This window comes from Homarus americanus, unplaced genomic scaffold, assembly GCF_018991925.1.
Source record: "Homarus americanus isolate GMGI-L3 unplaced genomic scaffold, GMGI_Hamer_2.0 scaffold7626, whole genome shotgun sequence".
NCBI classification, from domain to species: domain Eukaryota; kingdom Metazoa; phylum Arthropoda; class Malacostraca; order Decapoda; family Nephropidae; genus Homarus; species Homarus americanus.
Window position 1 is genome coordinate 16633751 of NW_024718273.1, and position 26083 is coordinate 16659833.

At 35.9% G+C, this 26083-nt stretch overlaps 2 protein-coding genes across 7 annotated transcripts in view; both read right to left on the bottom strand.

Annotated features, from left to right (window-relative positions):
- The window catches only part of LOC121859470 (AMME syndrome candidate gene 1 protein homolog), a 39495-nt gene extending 31166 nt beyond the window's left edge, over positions 1-8329 (bottom strand). For all 6 annotated transcript variants that reach the window (XM_042356301.1, XM_042356300.1, XM_042356299.1 and 3 more), the window contains exon 1: positions 8128-8329. In XM_042356301.1, the coding sequence (XP_042212235.1) occupies positions 8128-8181 (54 nt within the window). In that variant the 5' untranslated portion in view covers positions 8182-8329. The remainder of the gene's footprint in view (positions 1-8127) is intronic.
- Positions 8330-12483: 4154 nt separating this feature from the next.
- On the bottom strand, positions 12484-25139 carry LOC121859472 (DCN1-like protein 2). Its single transcript, XM_042356302.1, has 5 exons — positions 25069-25139; positions 24739-24952; positions 20179-20347; positions 17195-17408; positions 12484-16044 (listed from the first exon to the last, which is right to left on the bottom strand). The coding sequence occupies exons 1-5, from the start codon at positions 25069-25071 to the stop codon at positions 15871-15873; spliced, it is 774 nt and encodes a 257-aa protein (XP_042212236.1). The 5' UTR covers positions 25072-25139; the 3' UTR covers positions 12484-15870.
- Between the last annotated feature and the right edge of the window lie 944 nt (positions 25140-26083).

Here is a 26083-nt window from a genome sequence, read left to right on the forward strand (position 1 = left end):
CACGCATGGAGACATGTGTTGCATGGAATACCAGGTGAGAGGAGGAGTCAATCTGTGACTGGTGAGGTTCAGAATGTTGCAGTAGCAGTGGACCTTGCCAGAGAAGCTGCGCAGACTGTTACAGTTCCAGGCTTCTCCGAGACCACCAACGACGACATCCTGGAGGTGATCAGAGATCCTGAAGTGACTGCCGACGAGATGTTGGAAGAAGATCACGTCAGTGAAGAGGAGGAAGAAGGTGCGTCATTCTCCGAAGAACACAGTTTAACTCATAGTGATATTAAGGGTGCCATGGAGTGTGCAGAGAAAATGAAGTCCTTCCTTTCCCGCGACAATGACGATGACCGCTATGAAGTCTTCCATACCCAGCTGGTGCAGGCTATGGAGCCGTACATCACGGTGTATCAAGACAACATAAACACCAGCCAAGTCAAAAAAGCATAACCGAGTTCTTCGCCCGCAACCCACCACAGCCAGCCCAAGCCAGTGATAGTGACAGTGAAGATGACTTTGAGGGATTTGTCAGGGAAGCCCTGACAACTGTAAGTGACAGTGATGGTGATTCACCTAGTAATGGTGATTCACCTGAGGGCCAGTAATCTGCCCTCTGCCTCGGAACCAGCCTCCATCCCCGTATGCCGACCCATCTCTTCTACTAACGTAAGTGTTCCACATAACTTTTAGTTTTCCTAACCTAACCTCTTCTATATTACTTGTTTTTTCATACCATCATAAAGTTAAGATGAAATTTTTACAACAACATAGTTGTGTGTCGTCAAAAAGTGGAGTTTGGGGGTCGGCCCGGACTCTATTTCAATTAATCCCATATGTTATGTTATTCACTTTACGCGTTTCTCACTTTACGCGGGACCCTGCGGGCTACATTAACCGAGTAAAGTGAGGGTTAACTGTATTACTGCCTCTCTTCACATAATCAAAACTGTTGTTGAATGACTGTATATATATATATATATATATAAGAAGGTTGTTGTTTTGGTTGCATGGTCCCTAATTTGGGGGTTGATTGGTAGGGATTTCTTCTTTCATTATAAATCTTTGAGACACAGCAACATAAAGTAAAAAATATGTATTATAATTCAGATTTTTCTCAATACCTATTATACAGTTGCTACTTACTGCAAACATGGGGCAATTAACTTCACTGGATAGCTTTTAAAATATGGGTTAACTTAATCAAAGTTTTATCAAATTAATCGATTAACTCCAATTAATTATTAATTAACACCTTAGTAAAAATAACATGTACAGTATGTAGTGCAATATATAATACACCAAACACCTTGTGCCCAGTGAGTGAGCATCCATACTGTTGGCTTTCCTGTACAGTACAAGTACATACTCATAGCTAACAGGGGTGGGGCAATTAATTAATTTAACTAGTTAAATTTGAACGTTAATTACCCCATGCCTCACTTACTGGGTTTTTTTCAGAATGTCTACTATATTTTAGATGTTTATGAATATCTATCACACTTAATATTTTTCTGAACACACCCAAGGTTACTGTACTGTATATACTGTACCAAAACCTAAGGCATTCTCAGATCAAAAAAGACATTTCATTTAAGTTCCATCATAGTCTACTAATGTCACCATTCACTTTTATACCTGTAGTTAATAATAATAATACAAGTAATAATATTAATAATAATAATAATATTACACAAAATAATAATAAAAATAACAATAATAACAACAAAAATAACAATAAAAAGAATCATGTAATAATAATACACAATAATAATAATAATAATAATAATAACAATAATAAAAACAATAATATGGTCACTCACATATCATACAGTATACAGCAGGGAGCACACATGAAACACAAGGGGTTAAAGCAACACACACTACCGTACACTCACTAAAATAAAATATTCTGCACCCTTGGCTCTCACATCATCCGCTACGACCACCGCGACAGAAGCCGTGATGAGTGTTACCAGATTTCTTGGTCCGGCAAAGGTGCAGAATAATCTCTTAAGTGAGTGTACATTCCCGTCTCTAACTTCTTTTGAGTTTCCCATCAAAAACAGACAAAATTCTCCCTTAAAAAAAAAATAAAAAAAAAATAAAAAAAAATTGAAAATAAAAATCAAATAAATTCACCTTAAAAAAAATATAAAAAATCCTCCCTTCCCAAAAAATAAAATATCATGTTCCCGTCACAAAAAGATATGGCCATAATGAACAAATAGATGAATACTCTACATCCACCAACACTGACAGTCGCTATGCATTATTTTAAAGTGACTGGCTGCACCTGTTCTTATGGCTGAAGCACAGAACAACAACTCATTTCTGGTTTTTTTTAGTTGACATCTTTTTTAATTGAAGACAAACAGGGTACAGCTACAGGATGCAACAATAAACGTTCAATGAGGGAACAGACTTGAATTCAGCAATAAATAACATAATTCAGCACTAAAAGAACATAATTCAGCACTAAAAGAACATAATTCAGCACTAAAAGAACATAATTCAGCACTAAAAGAACATAATTCAGCACTAAAAGAACATAATTCAGCACTAAAAGAACATAATTCAGCACTAAAGAACATAATTCAACACTAAAAGAACATAATTCAGCACTAAAGAACATAATTCAACACTAAATGAACATAATTCAGCACTAAAAGAACATAATTCAGCACTAAAAGAACATAATTCAGCACTAAAAGAACATAATTCAGCACTAAAAGAACATAATTCAGCACTAAAAGAACATAATTCAGCACTAAAGAACATAATTCAACACTAAATGAACATAATTCAGCACTAAAAGTACATAATTCAGCACTAAATGAACATAATTCAGCACTAAAAGTACATAATTCAGCACTAAAAGAACATAATTCAGCATTAAAAGAACATAATTCAGCACTAAAAGAACATAATTCAGCACCAAAAGAACATAATTCAGCATTAAAAGAACATAATTCAGCACTAAAAGAACATAATTCAACACTAAAAGAATATAATTCAGCACTAAAGAACATAATCCAACACTAAAGAACATAATTCAGCACTAAAAGAACATAATTCAGCACTAAGGAACATTATCCAGTTCAGTTCAGTTCAGTTCAGTATTTAGTTTGGGTGTTCACTGATTTTCAACAAGATCTGATTTAATAAATAGCTTAAGATTTGACCATTTGTGCTTGAAATCAATTCTTAATCAGACTAATGGTTCAGTGGCTGTTATACTGTACACTATTATGTAATTTGGTAATACAATAGTCGACTTTTACACCAACAACCCAAACTCAACATACAGTACTGTACATAAACTCTAATAAGATATCCCAAACTTAAGAAGAAAAATATCTCATCTTCAGTCACAGGTTACAAGTACTGTACTGTACCATAATAGTCCACCTGCATGCCTTCTACCTAAAGAACTTGTGACACCATAAAAACATGCACACAACTTGCAAGACCTTACTAACAAGATGCTCCTCATCCACCAAGGTAGAATCAAAGGTTGCACATTGGTACATTCAACAATACAATATACAATACAAATTAAGGTTCCACAGTGTAGACACAAAAATATTCAATATTACTGTATCTGGAAACAAGTGAAGAATTATGTCACTGGTCCAAGGAAGATTCATCCCAAAATAACCCTGTTGAACAGAAGTAAACAAATGAAGGTTGTGCTTACAGAATGCATCATTTTTTTACAGCTACTGTAATTCATAAAATTCAACACCCTGCATACTGTACTGTACTGTATTTACCAATTTCAAGACAGTGACTTGAGTTTATTTACTGTAAAGTAGAACCACACAAGAAGAACACTTCACTTGGGATCACAAACCTCAAAGTAACCCACGAGACAGCAGATACTGTACGAGGCACTGTATGTGTGGATGGTTGAGGGTGCGGGAGGAGAGGCACCCACGTACAGGCTGACACTCTCTTATCTGACAACCTCTGGACCAGGGCCAAGCAGCATGTTTCAAAACTGAACAAATTTCCCTGCATACAACTTAAAGCTAAAAGTGGGTCCCAGAGGCCAGGTAGTTCATTAAGGGCAGTACAGACACAGAACACCAATGACTATGCCTGTTTTCTGTACAATATGAGGCATCATGGCTGGCACTACACCTAACTGCCTTCACTTCCCCAACTGAAAACTTATGTACCCATTCACAGCTGAGTAGACTAAGGGATGCAAACCACTGATCCTTAAATCAGAAAGTGAGCATTGTACCCACTGAACCATCTCCACTCCTATATTAACCTTATCTAATCTTAATTTACAAAAATAAATTACCAACTCACCAAACTTCAATCTTCCCTAACCTAACTTCATGTATCCTAACAAACTTAACCTAACTTTAATACAGTATATCCTAATTAAACTTAACCCAACTTTCCTCAAATTCATCCTAATCAAAGTTAACCAACCTGAAGATTGATCTACTCTCATCTAACCCTCACTGAACTTAATCTAATCTTCATTCTACCCTAACTGATCTTAACCTAACATTAACTTTAATCCACCCACATAAAAACATATACCCTAACTTTGATTTACTCTTAACTAAACTAAACCGAACCGAAATTCCAGTATTCTCGCGAAACTTAACCTTCACATCACATGAAGATTAGGCACCCTAACTTATTTCATCTGGGAGGGTTATATTAAGCTAGGTTAGCATCAGGGTGTTTAATAATTAGGTGAAATAAGCTCGAGTAATTAACGTTCATATGATCCAATTACAGTATGATAAAAAGAGACATTCACAAATTCAATTCTAGTACAATACTGTATTTACATCTCAAAGAAGACTTACCTTGAGAAAACCGAGATGAATTTTGGCTAACAATATCCCACCTTAGTCAGAATCCATACCAAATGACTCACTTCCATCATTCTATCTAATCATTTATTCTTAATTATCCTTAACCACACCATACTCATTCTCGTAAAATTTGGGTTCTTCATTATGTAAACCTAACAAGTTCAATATACAGTACTGACGGCCTTAGTGGTTACCAGTGTTTGTATACCTGCATTGTACCATACAATGCCGATTACTAGTTACATCTCCATTGTCTCGAAGCAAGTTGAACTGTATACCCATACTGTCTATATACATACTGAATCTACTGTAAATTTGTATGATGATTTAGATGAATACATATCTTCCTATCCTTGAAATCAGTAACACTGATCACAAATAGCAGATTGAGTGACAATTCTGTGGCCATATTTAGATGAACACAACAAAACTAACATACTATATGGGATAACCTTATAGCTATGTACTGTCCTGTACCAGTGTAACCTTGAATACAGTACTGTACCATTATATAATTTTCTCTTTGTACTAGTAGAGTACAGTATAGTTACATAATCTTTTATGTTTTTAATACAATACCTAACTCTTTTCTGAAATAATAAATATGCAGGACTACTGATTGTTTATGCTGTACACCACCGCAGAAATAAAAAAAATAATAATAATAACTGAGTTGCATTAATTGGGTGGAAACCTGAACAAATAACCAGTTAAAACAGAAAAGGTCTAAGAACCTTGCCTAAACATTGCTCAAACAAGAGGTGTACTTAATGATAGATGAACCAGGTCGACTCTTGCTAACTGACAAAACTGGTACGGTAGCGTTTGATAACATTCGACTGAGAATACATAACGTACAGGCTTGTATCCCCTGCACAAGGAGCCAAGACATAGGTCCATCACAGCACACACATACACACACACACACATAGGGGTTAATAACGAAGCACTGATCATCTTTTGACAAGTGACTTAAAAATATCAGATTCCAGTGTCCAAGAAAACAAAGAAAAGATTCCGTCCACCAAATATAACTGAGAATCATTTGCCATATATAGTACATTATGTTACTTGTTACAAATTCTTCAACATTCAACTAGTACAGTGTATGTTACTTGTTACAAATTCTTCAACATTCAACTGATGTCTGTCTTCTCTGCTTTTTCACTTTACCCAAAGATTTAAATGGAAAAAAAAATGTATATGAAGATACATTAAAATACAGTTACATGCAGAATACTGTACTGTATAACCTTGAGCCAATACTCACTCCCCAACCTTCATGTACGTCAGCACCACCCACTGACCTTCATTCACCCTCACTGTACTTACCACAAAATCCATACATTCATTAACTTATATTACCCAACGAATTATTGCCACAGCTATAGTCTGTGGGGCTTGATCTGAGTAAACCCTTAATGAATGCAGACAAACTTAAGCCACCACACATAACTTATAATAGCCTTTAGTTACATTTGTTAAGTTTAAGTTGGTTCAGTCACCAAAACCAATGCAAGTCAAAATGAATCAGGTGAACCTAACCTATACAGTATTCTACAGTGAAATATGCTACTATCTGAAGATTAGACACCCGAGCTTATTTCACCGGAAGATTAATCACCCTACCCTAACCCCTCCCAGGTAAAATTAGGGTGATTAATCTTCAGGTAAAATTAACTGGGGAGCCTCATCTTCAAGTGATTGGATATATGTACCAAAATATCACAACTTTGCCTGATTTTAGATGCAACAAACCAATGACTAAATTTGACACATCTCAGGGGTTCATTCCTGCTATAATCACTGTTTAGAGCTGGTTTCTGTTAATTCCCTGACTGCTGGAGACATGGAGGCCAAAGCTACTTGGTGCTTAATAGTGTTACAGTAAAGTGAACGTACATTAATGGAAATAGCAATTAGATAGTATCGAAAAATGGATTCTACAAAGTAAGAGGATTATTTTGGATTTTATGTAACTGAGGATTAACCCCCCCCACTTAATTTCACCGTAAGATTAATCACCCTAACACTAACCTACATTATTTCACCCTAAGATTAACCACCCAATCACTAAACCTAATCCAACCCCACCCCCAGGTAGCTATAGGGTGTTTAATTATCAGGTGATATAAATTCTGGGCTAATCTTCAGGTGATCTATATTATGTCAGTCATCATTAATGGTGATCCCAGACAATACATCCATACTTAACCTAACCTAATCTAAACTAACCTAATCTAATCTAACTTAACCTTACCTTACCTTCCCCAATACATAGTTCATGCACATCACTCAACATGCAGCCTGACATAGCCACATCATCTCAGTAAGGGGAGAAGGAGGAGAATACACGTTAAGTTTTAAAACATTAACGTGCAAAATTAAAGAAGTTTGACTGTCAACAAACAAGACACAATAACACGCATGATACTGAAGAGAACAGCGACACGAGAGACGTTATAGATTAATATTTTTTCAGTGTTGCGGTTGTCAAATTTTTCTGGTGATGAAACAAGAGAAGATTTTGTATTTGTATGTATTTTTTATGGAAATTGTCACCAAAATATTTATTCAAATGCATAATATATGAAGGTAAAGAAGAACAAAGGAAAATATACTTAGAGATGGATTGATATGTTGAACCCAATAACTAACCTGACCAACACTATCCAAGGATCATGAGGCTGTAGCCAGGTCAAGTAACTTTCTTCCCCATTGTTCTCCCTGGGGTCATATATAATGTAACAGAGGAAACTTTTGGTTGAGATTCACATGAAAGAATTATATCCCAATTAACACAAATTCTTCTCATTGGATTTTACAATATTTTCTTTTGTTTATTGTAGATTGTTCAGTGATGAGAGGATGAAGCATTAAGCCTTAGAGTACTGCCTAGGCTCTTACAACTTAATAATAACCTCTGCCTGTCTTACTCCCAATACATACTTCATGTCCTTTAAATATCAAAATATACAAAACTAAATCACCATAAATACAACCATTATTAATATTTAAGGTCATATATATCGAAGTTTGTTTATGTAGCCACTGTTGCTAGGGTTAACCTTGGTAATGTTCTTGACCTGTTTTCATTGGCATAACTTCCTTCATCCTCACCTTCATATTTCACTATACAACATCAATAATAAACACAGTACATCATACAATTTTCTCCACGTCCTGAACTGTATACTTATGATATATTTCCCTCTAATAAATACAACTCCACTACAAATAAGGTAATTCCCTGGTAAATGATCATCTCCATGTCTAGTGTGAATTGTACCTGAGGGCCGCCATTGAGCTTCGGTTTCTTGGTCCCACAACACCCAGCGGACATGGTGGTGGATGGTGGGTGGCTCCTAGGTGGATGAGATGTGGCTGAGAGCTGGTGGATAAGTTTTAAGGGATGGGTGAAGTAGTTTGTGTGGTGGTCGGCCAGACTGACTCGTCTCTCACACCACCAAGACTCACTCACAGCTGATCCGGCCACGTTCAAACCTCAAATTAAAAATATTGCCCTTTTTCTCTCATATTATACCTATTTATCCACTCTATATAATACTTTTTGTGTGTAATATTATAATATATCTAATTTAAGTAATATAAAATTGGTATTATAGATGGTTAAGATAGAGATAAGTGAGAAAAAGCATTACAGTTTCTAAGTTGTTAAACGCGGCCCCTTTGTTTCTGCCACCTTTCATTTTAATAGGAAAATAGGTCAAGTAGGTTGGTGGCTTATTATTAACCTCTCTTACCACTTCATTAATCATTAGTTCAATAATACTCTCTCTCTAACCTTAATGGCAAGACACATCATTTCCATCTGTTTCAAAGTAAAACAATAATCGAAAACCTGTGACTCTGCAGTGTAAACAATTTTCTTTGAAGGAATTTATAATCTATTTTCTTTTATAGAGTTTTTCAGGGAGTCCTCATGTATTTGTTAAGTAGAGACATTGGTGGATATTTATTCAGTAATATCGTCACTCATATACAAGTTTACATTTGGTCCTGCATGTTTATAGACAATGCAAGTATACAGATAATATACATAGATAATGCAGGTACCGAGACAATATACACATACAGTGTAGGTATACCGACAATATGGACAGTGCAGGTATACTGACAATATACATAGGTAGTGCAGGTATACTGACAATATACATAGACAGTGCAGGTATACACGCTATATATCTAGCTCACAACTTTCACTCCAAAAAAGTTTGTCCTGAAAATTCTCTGAACTTGTGGCTTCAACTGTAAGTTGTGACCGCTAGCGGAGCAGGCATCCGCCAGCTCCAGGTATGAATATTCGACTGACTGAACTGATTAATGTCCTCTGGGGTGTTTATAAACTTTTATTAAGTCACCCCTTGCCCGCCTATACAGTAGTATAGGCTAGGCAATTACAGGTATTCTAGTCTCTGGGTATCTGAGGTGCCGTAGTGCAAGCACCAGTTTTCAATCAACTGACAGACTATAGCACATCTCTGGGACCAGAAGGGGTGACAGTACTCCAAATATGGAAGCACCTCACTTTGAAGGACCGTCTAGGTATCTGAAGTCTCTTCTTGTAAGACCTACTAGCTTATTTAATTGATTCACTTTCTTTCTACAATGGTCTGAGAACTTAAGTTCATTTTCGACATACACACCTAGGTCCTTTTCACATTTGGTCTTTGTTAATGGTGTTTCTTTGTCCCATTGGGACATGTGATATACCTTCTTACTGTTGGTACGACCTAGGTGCATTCTTTTGCATTTCGTGACATTGAATCTAAACAACCATTCTGGAGCCAGTGCTTGCCAATGGTGCATAACAGAAATGTGACCAATCTCCCATGCAGTTAACAAACTAATCAGTGGCAAAGAGAATAAAGTAAAGTAATTTCGCTTTCACCCATTTACCTAACGGTGAGGTGGTAAGGCCAAGGGAAGGAGGCCAGTGGACTGTATAGGATCCATACACTGTTCTTGATAGTTTTATCAAGGGCTATTTTGAAGCCCAGTACGGTTCTCAACTGTTCCATAGGTCTACCACCCTGTGTGTGACGAAGTATTTCCCTGTGTTCGTTCTACATAACAACTTTTCAAGCTTGTAATTATGTTCCCTGATGCTGGCGGTGCATAACACCATGAAGAAGTGGCTCAGGTTCACATTTTCCACCCCTTTCAGGATTTTGAAAATTTCTATGAGGTCTGTCCTGTTGTGCCTTGTCTAAAGGGTTGTTAGTCCTAAGGCCCTCATTCTACTTGGATAATCGAGAAGAAATCGGTCTGAAATCATCTTAGTCACTCCATGTTGCACCTTTTCTAAGGAGGTTAGGTCTTTCTGGATGTAGGGTTTCCATGCCTGTTTACAGTAATTAACCAAGAACAGTCAACAAAGTCATCAGATGCTTATTTCCAGCAGGGTCTTTGTTATGGCTGATGTATCCTTGTACATGAAGAATTGTTAACGGGGGAGGATCCAGGAATTTTTCAGAGGACGATGATGGGGTCACCAAATACTACTGTACAGTATATGGAAACTTACAACCAATACATGGGACAAGTTTTTATATACTATTACAGCTACAGTGCTTATCTGTGGTAATGGTTAATCTCTACTTCAGGGCCTAAGTGGTCAAAGTTTTTAGCAACTTCTTAGACTATACAGTACTTGGTTGAATCAACTTAATGTTTACCATTGTTCTTATACTGTACCTGCACTATCCGTGTGCCAGGCTTCGGCTCAAGTACTGTACTTGGTAGTCAAATACCAATTTTAAGTACTTATTCTTTACTTGCACTTAAAATTTCACAATACAATAGTTTGTACTTGCACTTGATGAAATGTACTTCAGAACATTCAGGTACTTTCACTTAACTTTTCACATACAATACTTTAAGAATCTGGTAAACAAGCTTAGTTATGAATCTCAGCCCCTATGCAGCAGACATAAGTAGATGAAACCAACAAGTCTTACACTTTGTACAGTATGTTAAAGTGCAAATTTTTTAGACAGTTGGAGGAAACAATTGCCTGAAAAAGGATATGCTTTACTTCTACAGTCCATTAATGGTGCTGCACTGACAATTAACCTAGAGACAATGCTGACATAATGCAGGATTTTTAAAGTGTTTGGTGAATAGAGCAAGGATTCAAACCCATTGAGTATCAATTCTAGGTCTCTATCTCAGCTGGCGCTTGAGTTCAGGCCAATTTACTGTACGGCAGCCATTTTTAGTTCTGGGGAGATATACCTTGTTTTCATACACTATACAGTACTGTACTGTATTAGGAACCTATTTGAAAAAAATCCTCTTCTTTAACCCACTTTCTCTAAAAAACACTACAATGTTACAGTATATGGTTATTACCAGTAAATATTTACACTTATTGTACCTATATACAACATAACATCCATGTTCTATAGGCAGTCCCCGGGTTACGAACGAGTTCCGTTCCTGGGGACGTTCTTAAGTCGAAAATGTACGAAAGTTGAAATAATAGTATTACATGCTATGCCCATATACCATACTTACAGAACAATGCTTAAATTCCAACTATATCATAACCTAAGTCATTATGTACATCTAAATTCACTTAAATTAAGAGAAAAGAATAAATATAATGACAAAATACAGTAAATGAAAGTAAAAAATAAGTCATTAGGTAAATAAAATACTATAAATTTAAAGTTTAACCTCATTTGTACTGGCGGGTGTTCGTAACCCGGGGACTGCCTGTATCTGGGTTCTTTGTGGACCAGCCAGTGTGTAGTACAATGACTGTTTACACTGGTTAAAGCTCACAGGATGATAATACAGTAATTACAACACTTGTTGAGTTTTTAGAGAGGAAATACAGTACTAAAAATGTATTAAATATAACTGCCCTTAAACAGCCATGGAAGTTATACTTAGTACTTATATCAGTGCTAGCCATTACTGTATGTCCCTAATGGACTTAATGGATGAATCACAAGTCACTTTAGAACAATGCAAGACCATCAAATAAAATCACTGTTGGTAAATAGTAAGAAACTGTTACTCTTTTAACACCTCCCTTATCATCAAATATCCAGTATTTTCTGTCCTCATGCCCTATTGATCCTTAAGAGACTGTTCTGCTCAATGAACCTTTAACAACAGCTACTGACCAATTTTACATCCCCACCCATTACAAGACTCAATTATATATCCCCATTTATACTTTGATCTTTTTCTACTTAATGCAATGAGGTTAGTAACAAGAGAATACAGAACAGACACACACATATTTTCCTATATTCAAAGGTATTCACTCATTCCTACTACAGTATATTGAAAGTGGGTCCTATAGGTACAGTGTGGATACAGTACAGTACACTGTATACTAAACCTTCGGTACATAAAGAGGCATGGCCGGTACTGCACACTCTACTGCATTCACTTCCCCAAGTTGTAAACTTAGGTACCCATTTACAGCCGGGTGAACTGGGAGTGCCTGATGATAAACCACCGATCCATGGAATGGAGTGAGTGCTGTATCCAATTGGCCACTGCATTCCATCCTGTTATAGTACAGTACAGTACAGTACTATAAAAGACATTCTGCTGTAGTACTCCTCGTCAAACAATCCTATTGGTCAAGATAAAACAAAAAAAATCCAGTAATCAAAATTTTTTATTTACAAGTGTAGAAAGTATTACAGAACAGTCAGTATTTACCTGTTAAGTCAACTTCACACAGGCTTGGAGGGGACTGATACGAGGAGGCATGTTATAGTGCTATGATGCTTGAGCTAAATTGAAATAGTTAAAAAAGTGAATTGACTGTTGTAACAAAATTCTTTCTTTACAGAAAAAAATCCCTACAACAGATATGGTAAATGTTAAACTATCAAAATAACCTAAAAATGAAAAGCCTCAATTCAATATGAAGTGGGCAGACCTAATGTACAAATCACAATCATGAATATTTTGTATCTGACATGACTTAGTAGTTTCACTCTAAGCCTCTTGAGGTTCTCATAATTTAATTTATGGTTCTTTAAAATATTTGTAGTACGTACGGGTATATTAATTGTCAGTTTGGATCTTGATGATGACTTGCAACCACTATATTTCAGGGTTAATTACTTTAACCAGTCATAAAACAAATTACTTTTAAACCGGGTTTTTTAAGTAAATGATATACAGTAGTTCATATAATTCGTTAAGGCTGTCTTTACAACTTAATATACAATATCAGTTTTAAACAATCGACAAAAAACATATACAGAAGTTAGACTTTACCAATACTCAAGTGTCATAAATTTTTTGGTATGACAGTAAGAGTTGTATGTTAATTTATCTACGGATTGTTATACTGTATGTAATGTTTGGTACACAAGAATACTATTTATTTTCTCTTCGGTTTATCTCACAGAGGAAAACAGTTGGTTAAATAACACAGTTTCTGACCTCCTACACAACAAGCTCCTATAAAATTGGGGTATGGAAAAATGTGAATGTTAGTGTATGCTTCAATATTGTTAGGATTATGTCAAAACCATAAAATTTTGCACATAATGAATGACAAGGCAAGGATCCAAAAGTGACAAAGATCATCAGATCGGTTGGTAGTAAACTTAGGAACAATCCCCTCTGAAGAAGTACCATTTCCTCACACCTTGACAAGTCCTCTACTGCCTGGGTTACCATCTGTTTCTTTAAAGGTTTTCAGGTTTTTCCAAGGCCAGTATAGAAAGCTGTATTGCATGCCCATGGTGTATACAGGTACACTATTATCTTGTAACCATAAGCCTGAATAACTCTGAACAGTGGAGGTTTCTCACAAAAAATATAACATAAAGAATAATCATGTTGTGCCGACTATTAGTATCATCAAGAAATACAGTACAGATACACTGAAATATATCAATTCAGCTTTAGAAGGTGGTAGACTTGAAACACAGTGAACCGACATTTTCATATTACATATCATCGCCTCACGTATCACAGCAGGAAACTCGAAGTTTATAACGTTATTTCCCACTTGTACAGCGTTATCCAAGCACATGGACCAGGAAATAATTATGGTAGAGTTTGTAAATAAGCTGGGAACAGAGCAGAGATGACTAAAATGCCAACTATATTTTGTTTCCTCCCAATATATATATACATACACAGTATATAAATATATACTGAATATATATATGCACTGTACTAAATAGGCAACTTGCCAAAGAGCATAAATTTAAAATATCTTACTTGTTATCAGAGTTCAAACTTGTGTGTACATAGCAGCAGTCACCCAGTTCAATTTAGTAATCCTAAGTCAATTTATACCAGTGCTAACCTAACAAAGTTGACCACACTAACCTTCCCTCATGTTAGTTATGATACGTTTACTGTACAGTATATCTATCTTGAATTACAGTATACAATTAATACTATCAACAAAAGGCTACAAGGAGTGTCAACTAAGAAGGTTGTGAAATGAAAAAGAAAAGAATTTAAATGGCAAATTCAGGAGTTAATGAAAACTTAATTGGCATGTTTAATCTACTTTGTACAGCACACATACCAGGAGAAGTGTATGTACATGTGTGTGTGTGTGTGTGTGTGTGTAAACAGTGCTTGGAACTTGTTCTGATTTAATGATTTAGACTAATATTGCATATAACCAAAAGAAATCCAAAAGAAAAAATCAAACGAAAATTCAAATTGTCATAAACATAAATATTTCCTCCACTAGTACTAAACTGACTTGTAAACTTTGCCATGTACTAATGTAAAAAGTCTCATATATTTTATTTTTGACAAATTTAACCATAGTAAAAGTAAAAATTATACCAGGTAATATATAGCACAAATCTACTCATCCCCTTGGCAAGTGTAAAAAAATATTCTGGAGACTGGTAAAATGCACCTATATCTTAGTGGACGCAGGTATGCACACAGTATTTGATTTACAATTCTTTCCTGTCATTATAGTTCCAGTAGTAGCTATTTCATAATTAATTACAACTCTAATATATTTTTTTTACAAACTCATCGTGGGATTATAAACTGTGGTCAACTCCAAAACACAACGAAAAGTCCTCAAACGAACTGAAAGAGAACATATTGAACACGGCCTTACCTATGGGATAACTTAAGGTTGTCGTACGAAAATGCCCGTTAGTTGTCGATGAATAGTTAACTTTGAAATAAGCGGGAGAGAACATAAAAACTGTTAGCTAATTTCCAATCTAAAGTTTATACACACTATGGTTTACTGCAGTTAGTGATCACATTACTCAATAAGCTCCTGACAAACATAGGAAACTTAATTTTAACATAATTTAAAAAAACAAAACAAAAATCTTGAATATGAGGAAATTTAAAGTCTCTAAAGGGTAATTGTGATGATGACATCTTTTGTTGCCTGAAGATAAAAAATAACGCTGGTCTTCTACAGCTACAGACTCACAAACGTACAATGGCTTCTCTTCTCTCACGATAAAGACAAGCAAACTGACTGTAGCCTGTGTCACTTTCTATTGTTTTCTTTTTAATGGACTTCCACAACATATATGAAACTTCAAAACAATATTTCAGCTTTGTAATTATTATATGACCAGTTACAGCCAACAGGTCATACTGTACATAGGTACTCCCAACTGCATTCCATTATTAAAGTGTTTTTTGTTTTCTTTGTAATATATTCTATGAAGCTGACAATGATGGATAACTTATCTATTTGCATAATAGTTCTTTTGGCTTTTTTATAGTTTTTTTTTTTACCAAGTTTTTCTTCACCTCCAATGATAGCTTTCCTCGCGCCGGTATATAGTAACCACGTGCACTAACAACTGGTAGGCTTCTTGATCATTTAATGTAACTGAAAAAACACCATATGTCTGGAAACGTGATATTTACTGATGATGGCAACACAGATAATGAGTCTTTGTCTTTTTTAATAGTCACTTCTTATATATTAAAATTCCACACATTGGTCTTGAAAAAAAAAAAATGAAATTAAAGTTCTTGAGCTGTTATAAGTTCTAGCAGCACATCTACCCAGCCCCTAGACTTGAGTTGGTTGCCCCGTGATGATCGGTCTTGCGTACTCGACAAAATCGTCAATTAATACAGGCCACGCTCCCTCCTCATCATAGTTTGACAAATCTTCGTTAATCATCAAGGCAAAGTCCAGAAGGAGATTCCAAGTATCCTTTGGTATGGAGCGTTTGTGGTGTTCCTGCAAAAAAAAAGTGTCTAACAGTTACTCATCCTCAGTGAAGGACTACGTACACACACTCCAAAAAAGTATCTTTATGGAGAGCTCCGATGAATTTAAAAATGTACACTGCGACTCCGGTTGTCTCGGAAGAATTGTTAAAATTCATCCAACGTTGTGTAATATTGTCCAGCACAAAATTGTTAAGAATATTTTATGGAGTGCGTGTACCATTTCAAGGAGGAAAAAGAAAATCACATAGTAAAAAATGAGGGTCAGTGAAAAATATATTTATAAAAATAAACATCCCAAAATGTAATTTCCTACATTTACACAAAGATTATCCAAATAAAATTTTCATTAACGATTTATTATCATATCTGAAAGCATTAGTGAGACCTGCAAGAGCTGAATACCCCCCTGTATATTTATCAAAGTGCTGTGTCAAATTATTTCTCACAAATCACACATGCAGAATTGTCTCTTTGAAGAGTATTCACAGTAAAGGTCTTCTGGAGTGTGTATTAAAAACTGTGCCATTGATAGCATCCACACACACATAAAACTATGGCCCTAACACACACGCACGCATGCACACACACGCACGCATGCATGCACACACACACACAAAACAGTGGCCCTAACATCCACACACACACACACACACAAAGCAAAGGACCTAACATCCGTAATAATAAATAATAACTCTTGCCCTCATGTTCAAGGACGGCCAGCCCTAGACCCACATAAACATGAATTTATTGAACATGTAGAAGCTGTCGTCAACACAACAACCGCTCCCTTAGTTAATGAGCCGCATGACCCAATGTCAAGGAATAGTCCAAGAAGACCGGACAACTCGCCAACTGCACTGGCTAACCATTACCCCGGAACATGATGAACAAATCGATTAATGTCCAGGTTCCCAATTATTGCTGTGAGGCGAGCATGCTAACCATTACACCACAGGTCGCCCTAACATCCCCAATCACACACACACCTAAAACAATGGCTCCAACGCCCGCCCACACACACAATGGCCCTAACATCCACACACTTACACAAACCAATGACTCAAACACAGGAAACAATACTGTAGTCATAACTTCCCGAGGGAAATTCTCTTACATCATACATTAACTGACTAAAAACTACACCACCATCAACTTACCTGGAGAAATTGACACCATAAATTGAGTAAGCGGAATCTTCCTTGAAGGACAATATTCCAGTAAGCTAGCGCCATATCCAAGTCCAAACCCTTCTGTCCAGGATTCCGTGCATAATTAAATGTGAACTGATAGAAATCCTTGAATTTTGCTGTATCTCTCAACTCGTGTTCCAATGTTGGTAGCTTAGCTTTGAGTTTATCTATGCTGTCACATCTGTGGTAGAATACATAGTTTACTCATACAGGACCACCTCAACATTAAACAGCCCTCATTTTACCTGAAGATTAATTACTCAAATGTTACCTGAAGGGGTTAGGTTAGCATTCTGCTGGGTAATCTTTGGGCGAAGTGGGTGTCTAATCTTCAGGTGATTTTCCATACATTATGAATAACTTGACACAAATATACCAACATACAGTGCTCTTAGTTACACACTGGGTCACTAATGTCAAAAAACAACAAAAACTAACCTTAGCTCATCATAAACTGTACGCACATGAGTGGATATAAACATGCAGTGGGATATGACAAAAATAACCCTGACTAATAATATGGTACAGAGTAGACAAAGATTACCTCTTACATGGTTTTTGAAGTTAAAAAATACCAAATAAATCTTTATCAATAGAAAAAATAAATAATTATTAAGAACAGGGTATACATTAGAGTACAATACAGTACTGAGTTAGTTACTCCTATTCCTAAATCTTCTACTGTTTTCATTGAAGATTTACTTCAAAGGAGTGAGGACCTGATTCAAGCAAGCACAGACTATTGCAACTACTTTAGTGTATTACATCAAAATAAACAGGCAACATGGGAACATCATCTCTGCCAACAAATTGAAATAAGACTACAATAAACATATTCCTGTTGGTTTGCACTAAATGGTTATAATTCAATTTATAATCTCTTACAACTTCTGGCCTTTGTGATAGCCAGGTAATTAGGAGACTATAATGGTACCTTTATAAAAGGTTAAAGGTAACAGAAGAATTAGTATAATAAGTGTACATTACCTGGGGAAGTATAGAGTATGGTTGTTGAGTAACTGAGAGGGTGAGGGAAATAAGGCTTGTAAAGTAATACAATACAGTACAGTACTGACCCATAAGAGACCAAAGTTGACCTACTCCTATGGTTTGTTTCAATTTCTTCCACACACACTTGGAATATTTACTATGATTTATGATTTTTTTTCTAAAGTTTTTTGGAACACAAACACTCCAAAAGTTGGGATCTGCCATATCATTAAGTATTGTGAGAGGTGATAAAGGTTTAAGGAGTTGGAATAAAGATATTTGATGCAGTGAAGTGTTAACCACCTGTCATCAATAATTTACGATGTGTCAGCCCCACTTAACCATCTGTCATCAACAATTTACTGATGTACGTATATACAGCAACATGCTACAGGTTGGACCCCGCTAATCCGAGACCCAATAGTCAGGCCGCTTCGATGGTTCGGGACGGTGTCATGGCTCACTTCTAGTAGCTGTTGCCACTATTTTACCTTTAAATTCTTATCATTTTTCCTTAAATATGCCTCCTAAGAGACCAGCAAGCAGTGGAAGTGGTTGTAATGTGGCAAACATAAGCATGAGACATTAACTATTTTAGAAAAGATGTCTAGTATACAGAAGAAATTAGACAGTAATAGTACATTTTCTGCATTACTGTATTTTGCCTTTTTAAACCTCGGCTTCGATGGTTCGGAATTTTTGCTAGTCCAGAACTGGTCTGGTGCCAAGCCTCCTGGATTAGCGAGGTCCAACCCGTATTTAAGTGTAATTCCTGCATATCAAAATGAATGTTGCTTTTAGTAAGAACATCACTTAAAATATTTCCTTAACACACAGGTAACCCAATAAAGAATTTTATTAATTTGAAATTATTCTTAATGTATTTGGTGAGGGAGTGTCAGTTCCAACCACTGCCATACAATCTTAGAATACATTGCATAGTACTTTTCTATTTATAAATTTGTCCATATTTTCATATACAGTAGCTAAGAGTTTGTGGCCGATCAGACATAACAGAAAGCCACCATTATCTTTCACTGTATCTGGGGTGTGGAGACAGTCACGATGCACCTCATACACGAAGCTCCTTGCTTCTGTGCATAGTATGGAGATAACTACTCAACAATGCAAACTAAACCTGAACTTAAGTTACTGTGAATGTGAACAAGAATTGAGAAGCATGAATCCCACCAACTTCCTTACTACTGATGCCCTGTAAACTTACTAAGAAAGGATCACATGAAGATTAGGACTCCCCACTATTTCACCTGATGATTAAACACCCTAATAATACCTGAAGGGGTTAGGTTAGCATTAGGGAGCTTAATAATTAATCTTCATGAAATCCCTTTGATTGACCTGAAAAAATGTTATAGATGTCCCCCACACAATTTGAGTTCAGATGAGGGGGGGGGGTTGCACAAAGCATACATTATACTTTTATTAATGTGAAGCATCCCGGTAATACATAGGTCAATTAGGTTTGTCTATGAATGTATGCAAGTGCACTATGTACACATATATTCTACAATTACAATATGTGCAAACACATTACTGGGATCTCATTAAGGTTATGAACCCCCACTTATTTCACATAATGACTAAACACATCATCATCATTGTGTTTGGTCATTTTCCACATTTGTATGGGTTAGCCATGGTTACCTGATGGCAGCTCTCCATGCTGCTGGGTCTCTTGCAGTCTCTCCTATCAGGTTCCTAACTCTTTATATCTTTTCTTACAGCCTCTCCCCATGTTATTTTTGGCCTACCCCTGGCCCTCCTTCCCTCCACATTTAGGCTCAGGCACTTCTTGACCCAATTTGTGGGGGGGGGGGGGGCATTAGGGTGTTCAATTCTCAGGTGAAATATGAAAAGGGGCCTAATCTTCATGAGATCCCATATATACATACACAGTATATACAGTACATATTAACATTAATAAATAATTATTAACTGACCCTAGTTCAGTAAATCCATTCATAAATTCATCTCGAGTAAATTCGCATTGTGTGGCAGCCCGTAACTTCCACGCCAAGATGAGCACAAGACGTGAGTCTGGAGATAGGTCGAGGTCATCCAATAGTCGCATGACCCCATCCACGAGAATTTTATTTGGTTCGCTCGCATCTGTGAATAAAATTAAAAATAAAGTCAATTAAAAAAAGAGGCTACATATTGTGGTACAACCATCATACTTTACACTTGAGATAACTAAACAAAATAAAATGAATAGTGGCGACAATTACACCTTTTAAAATCAAATTACTGTACTGTATTGCACATCAATAAAACAAAAGTTTCAGGGTGTGTTTAGTACTGGACTGTACTGTCATAATATTACCCAATAATAGCTGATTCTAGGTGTTGTTGTACAATTATCATGGATGCTGGTGATTGTGGTTATTAACAACAGTAAATATAGTAAAACACCATTGCTAGTGCTGTACTGTAAAGTATTTGCCGAACGATGATCATCTCCGAATTCCCTTATTTCTAGCCAAGAATTACATGGCTATAATACAGTACCCTTAACTGTCAGCTAAGGATCCCCCCCCCCTTCCCTATATATACACAAAAATGGAATGCAAGGAACATGAAACTCTCACAGATGAAGACTGCCATTTAAGGCTTAAATAATCAAGGGCTACACTATTTCTATGGTGTTAATATCTGTTTGCTAAAGCCAAAATTCTGTTCCTATAAACTGTCGGCTTTATTCATGCCACACTCTTAACACTATAAATAAAAGCAGACAACACTAGTTTTTTTTTTTAATCCTGTTTCCACTTTATTTTTTACAGAATTAATCCACCAGGGCGCAGGTCAATAACCAACATCAGGGCCTGGGGCGAAAATATAATAATAATAATAATAATAATAATAATAATAATAATAATAATAATAATAATAAATTTAAAAAATATTAAATAAACATATAATACAGTACTGTATAATTCAATAATAATAAAAAAGGACCATACATAATTAAAAGAAAAAGAAAGATCAATAGTGAAAAACGATGTATGTTGTGTTGTCAAAGTAAGAGAAACAATTGAGACCCTGCAATTGTGTGTAAATGAGGCAGAAAGTCATAACAGTAACCTGGGACTTGGTCAAAATTTTTGTGATGCCATATGGCAGCAGGGTCTACCATTAGACAAAACATTATGCTTCCAATATCTTCCCCGGCAGTACCCTGTATGATAGCTGCCTACTACAGTACAGTATCTCAATGTATTTGTGATATAGTTTAATGTAAATGGTCTAATTCTATAACAAGTTATCTGTATTCATGCTACTGAATATATACAGTAGTTATACCGCAGAGGCCACAGTGGTGTTACCATCAGCCTGGCGCCACAAATGAGTACAGCCCATACCTTTTCTTTATATAGTTTTGTCAGGCAATGAAGTTAGAAAACTTTTCGTAGTTTCATAAAAGTCCTTATTTACATTACAGAATACTGAATATGTCATACATTAATCAATAAAACCACAATGATGAGGGGAAGTATCGCATATAGCAGGTACTGTGTTCGTGAAATTTACAAGTTGTTTTCAAAGGAAATTTCATATTGCTGGACAGACTTGTTTAGGATAAAATAACATGTTATGGGTATATTTTATTACAAAAGTCACACAAACATGAAGTGTTATCACTTAGGAACAAAAACTATCTTGTCAATACTGTCCTGTATTATGTTCTAATAAACGGTTCCATTTACTGATGTTGCACCCGAAACATTAATGCAGACAAAACTGTTACAGTATTTCAAATTAGTTTTTTCTATTTTCATTTGTTTGCTTCACTCATATACAGTATACTGTATTCTGAATATTTGTGATAATTATAATATGAACTGGCAGATCACATGAAAATTAGGCATCCCAGCTTATTTCACCTAATGATTAATCATCTGGTGTTAGCAAAATAAAATATTAAAAGTGCTGTCCCCATTGTGAAGGGGTTAACACCCTAATGGTAACCTAACACCCTTCAGGTAGGATTAGGGCATTTAATCATCATCATCAATGTTTTATGATCATTTTCCACGCTTGCATGGGTTAGCCACAGTTACTTGGTGGTAGCTGTTCAGTAAAACCACAATGGGATGTCCTACCCCCCCCTCACCACCACAAAACCTGGGAGCCAGCTAAGAAAATGCAGCAGAGACCAAAGGATGGTCACAGCTCTGGTGACCTGGTTACCATCAGGCAAGATGAAATAAAGTTTTACAGTTAGATGCCCTTCCTAAAACCAACCAAAAGGACAACATCAAGTTGGATGGTCACCTGCAAACCTTCTGGGTAGTGAACAAGACTTGTTCCTTCTCCCTCATACCCATGTCAAACGATATAAACTGGGGTGCCTAATCTTCATGCGATATGAACTGGCCAATTATCGTATTTACACTATAAGAAGAACCCCTAAACACGACCACCATAATATTACCAGCCACGAACCGCACCAGAACAGTGTCTGTACACATCTCCTTAAACAGTAATGCTTTGTCCACCATTTTTACAATTTCTAATGTTGATGTTAATAATAATACTCACTAGCTTGATTAACATATTATACAGTATAACACCGAAGACTAAAAACAAATAGCAGTCAAAAAATGTAGATGACGAGGAGGACTGACTATGGATGGAAACCTAACCCCTCACTAAGGAAATTCTTCTTTGTATATAATGTACAGTAAGTACAATACAGTACAATACTAGACCAGGTTCACTGTATTAACGATTACTGGCAGGATGAATTGTTTACCACTGTTTGTATGCACACTGTCTGGGTATATTGTTTGTACAGTATATCTGCATGGATGAATTGTTAACCACTATGCACACTGTCTGGATATATTGTTTGTATACAGTATGTGCACAGATCAATTGTTTACCACTGTTTGTACACACACAGTTTGGATATATTATTTGTCTATCTGCACGGATGAAATGTTTACCACTGTTTGTATACCCACACTGTCTAGGTACAGTCCCCTTCACTAGTGCACTTACAGCGGCTCGTCATATAAACATTCCACAATTCACTACACTGAGATATTAGTTTTAATATTGTTTTACTTTTAATCCATAGTATGTTTACTATTGTGAGTTTCCTTCTGTAGAATGTAAACAAACACAGGGTTGCCACACTGCACAAAACCTGACGAGACCCTGTAAACGCACTAGTGAAGGGGACTGTACAGTTTGTAAATCAATGTAAACTTGTAGAATGTTTTTACAGAATATATTTCTACAGGTTTCTATCTACTGTACTACACAAAATAATGTAATTTTAATTAACCATAAAAATCCCTTATTGGAAACACCCACAGTCCTGTTGACTTTAAATAAGATCAGTCTATTATAGCACCACAAGACATCTTATATTGTGAGTTGTAAGGTTTTGGGGCTGTGAGAAGGTATTTCAACTTGCCTTAAGGAGAAGTTGTAAGTGTATGATGAGGACTACTGTATAAAGGTTGCTTAAGAGGATTAGGATCTTATGAAGGTTAGGTTCCCCATTTATTTCAGATGATTGAATACCCTAATACTAAATGGAGGGTTCAGATAGGGTTAGGTTAATCTAGGTTAGCACTGGGATGGCTAACCATTTAGTGAAATAAATGGAAGTTGATCTTCATGAGATCTGAGAACCGTGATTGAGTTCATCTTGGCTCAAACATTTGATAAAAGTCTAAACTTCCTGTTGAGTCACTTGGTGTGAACTGATGTTGTGCATAGCTACCTCCCCCCCCCCTCTCCTTTATTCATTTAAAAAATAAAGAACTAGATCCCACAAGCAGAGAATTTCTATCACTATGGATTTTTTATCTTTCCAAATCACATTCAGGAAGTGTGACCCCATGTACACACTGCCAGAATATAGTTCACTAGTATCATAATAAAAGCTTCTACTTATATCATAATAACTACTTACAAAAACGGATTTGATGAACATAAAAGTAAATGGAGCCAATCCTCAGCAGTTTGAATTTCAACATAAAAATTTCCACGATTATTGATTTTAATATTTTAAACAATCAGGTGACAGACATAATAACTGAACTCATAAGTTACGTTAAATAAAGTTAATCATGCATGAGAATATGAGTGTCAGACTGTTGTTTACAATTAGCTACAAGGGAGATGATAATGAAACTCTTATGAATGATGACATGAACCAAACTAACAACAATAATTATAAATTTACTTACGATCATTAGTCCTGTAAGGTCAGGTTGGTGTGGTTCATGACACCTTGTATATAAGATCACAGTCTCATGCACCTATGACAGACGCCAATATTTGTATGCTGACCCAAGGATAAGGTGAAGGTATGACTATAATATGATCCTAAATAACCCAACTGTCACATGTCATGTCTCTCATCTGATTTTGACTAAAAACATAAAATTTAATATTCAAAGAATGTTTTAAGTGTAGGTATGTGAGTGATTGATAACGTCACATGTTATTGGTAACTAAGGTGTAACACGAAGAATGTCTACCTTTATATCTGTTATATAGATGTTCTAACTTTTTCTTGTCAACTGACGGCCGTTGTTCTCTGTAGTATAAATCAGGATTTTGGAAGAAGTTATCTGATGCAAGTTCGAGTTTCCAGTCATTCTGAGCCAGGCAATAGATTGCTGTTTTCTCGCCCGCTTGGGTGAAGGAAATAAACTGCTTCACTTTTTCTTTCTGGGCTGATTTAAGCTTGTGCTGCAAAGAAAGGTCATATGGATATTAACCCTACATAACATGATTCTCCTATTATCATCAGAATATGGCTAGGTAGTGTATAATCATCATACATTTCACAATATTCCCTGACTCACCATTGCTACAGCTGATCAGATTGGAAACTAAACAAAGATAAAGCGCATGCGCAGCTGGCAAGATGTCAGGCATACTCACAAAAAACGAAACTTCCTTTATATTTTGTTTACAAGAGGGTTATATTTATTTCCTCATATTACAATTAGTGGCTTTATTTCCTCACTAATTCAATATTCAAGTGTGTGGATCTTTTTATACTTTGAGTTACAGGTAAAATTTGATAAACATTATATACATGCACTGTCTACATTGTCTATATATACATGCTGAATCAATGTAAATTTGTATGATAATTTAACTGGGTGAATATCTATCTATATATATCTAACAAGACTGTCTAATTTCGTATAATTCAAAAAATGCCTAATATGGCTAAATTAATGTGATAGCAATTTTTTTTTAACTTGCACATAAACACTACAGTATATAGTATGAAAATGATCAGATAATTTACAGGAAATGCCTAAGTATAATTTACTCATGTACCTGAAGAGAAATTTGATATAAATATGCATTATCTTAAGTATGAATGCTTTTCCATCTGAGGATATTTCGCGGTCAGTCTCAAACACCACAAACTCACACCCTTATTCAGATTATGGAACTAATCACTGAATAATGAAAGCTGACATTCCCAAACTCCATGATACAACATTTTATTAGCTATGACTATCATCACCTATATTTAGAAAACTAACAATATTTACACTTGGTGGCTTGAATGTCCGCTGGACCTTTTCCTCGGGGGAGAAATAACTCCCTGGACAAAACCTCCACAGTTAAAGTGTATGATAGAACAAATCCCCATTTTTTCTTGGTGCTTTTCAAAGTTAGGTTAAGTTAGGTATGGTCTGACTAAGTTTTTATCCTAGAAGGATTTTGTTCTTTTGATTTCTTGCCTGAAGGAAATTTTCCTACACTTGGCAAGTGGATATGCTAGCTGCGACAGTCGGTTTTGGTAGACTTAATATTTTAGGGTTTTTTCTTGCTCATAAGAGACTTACTACTATACAA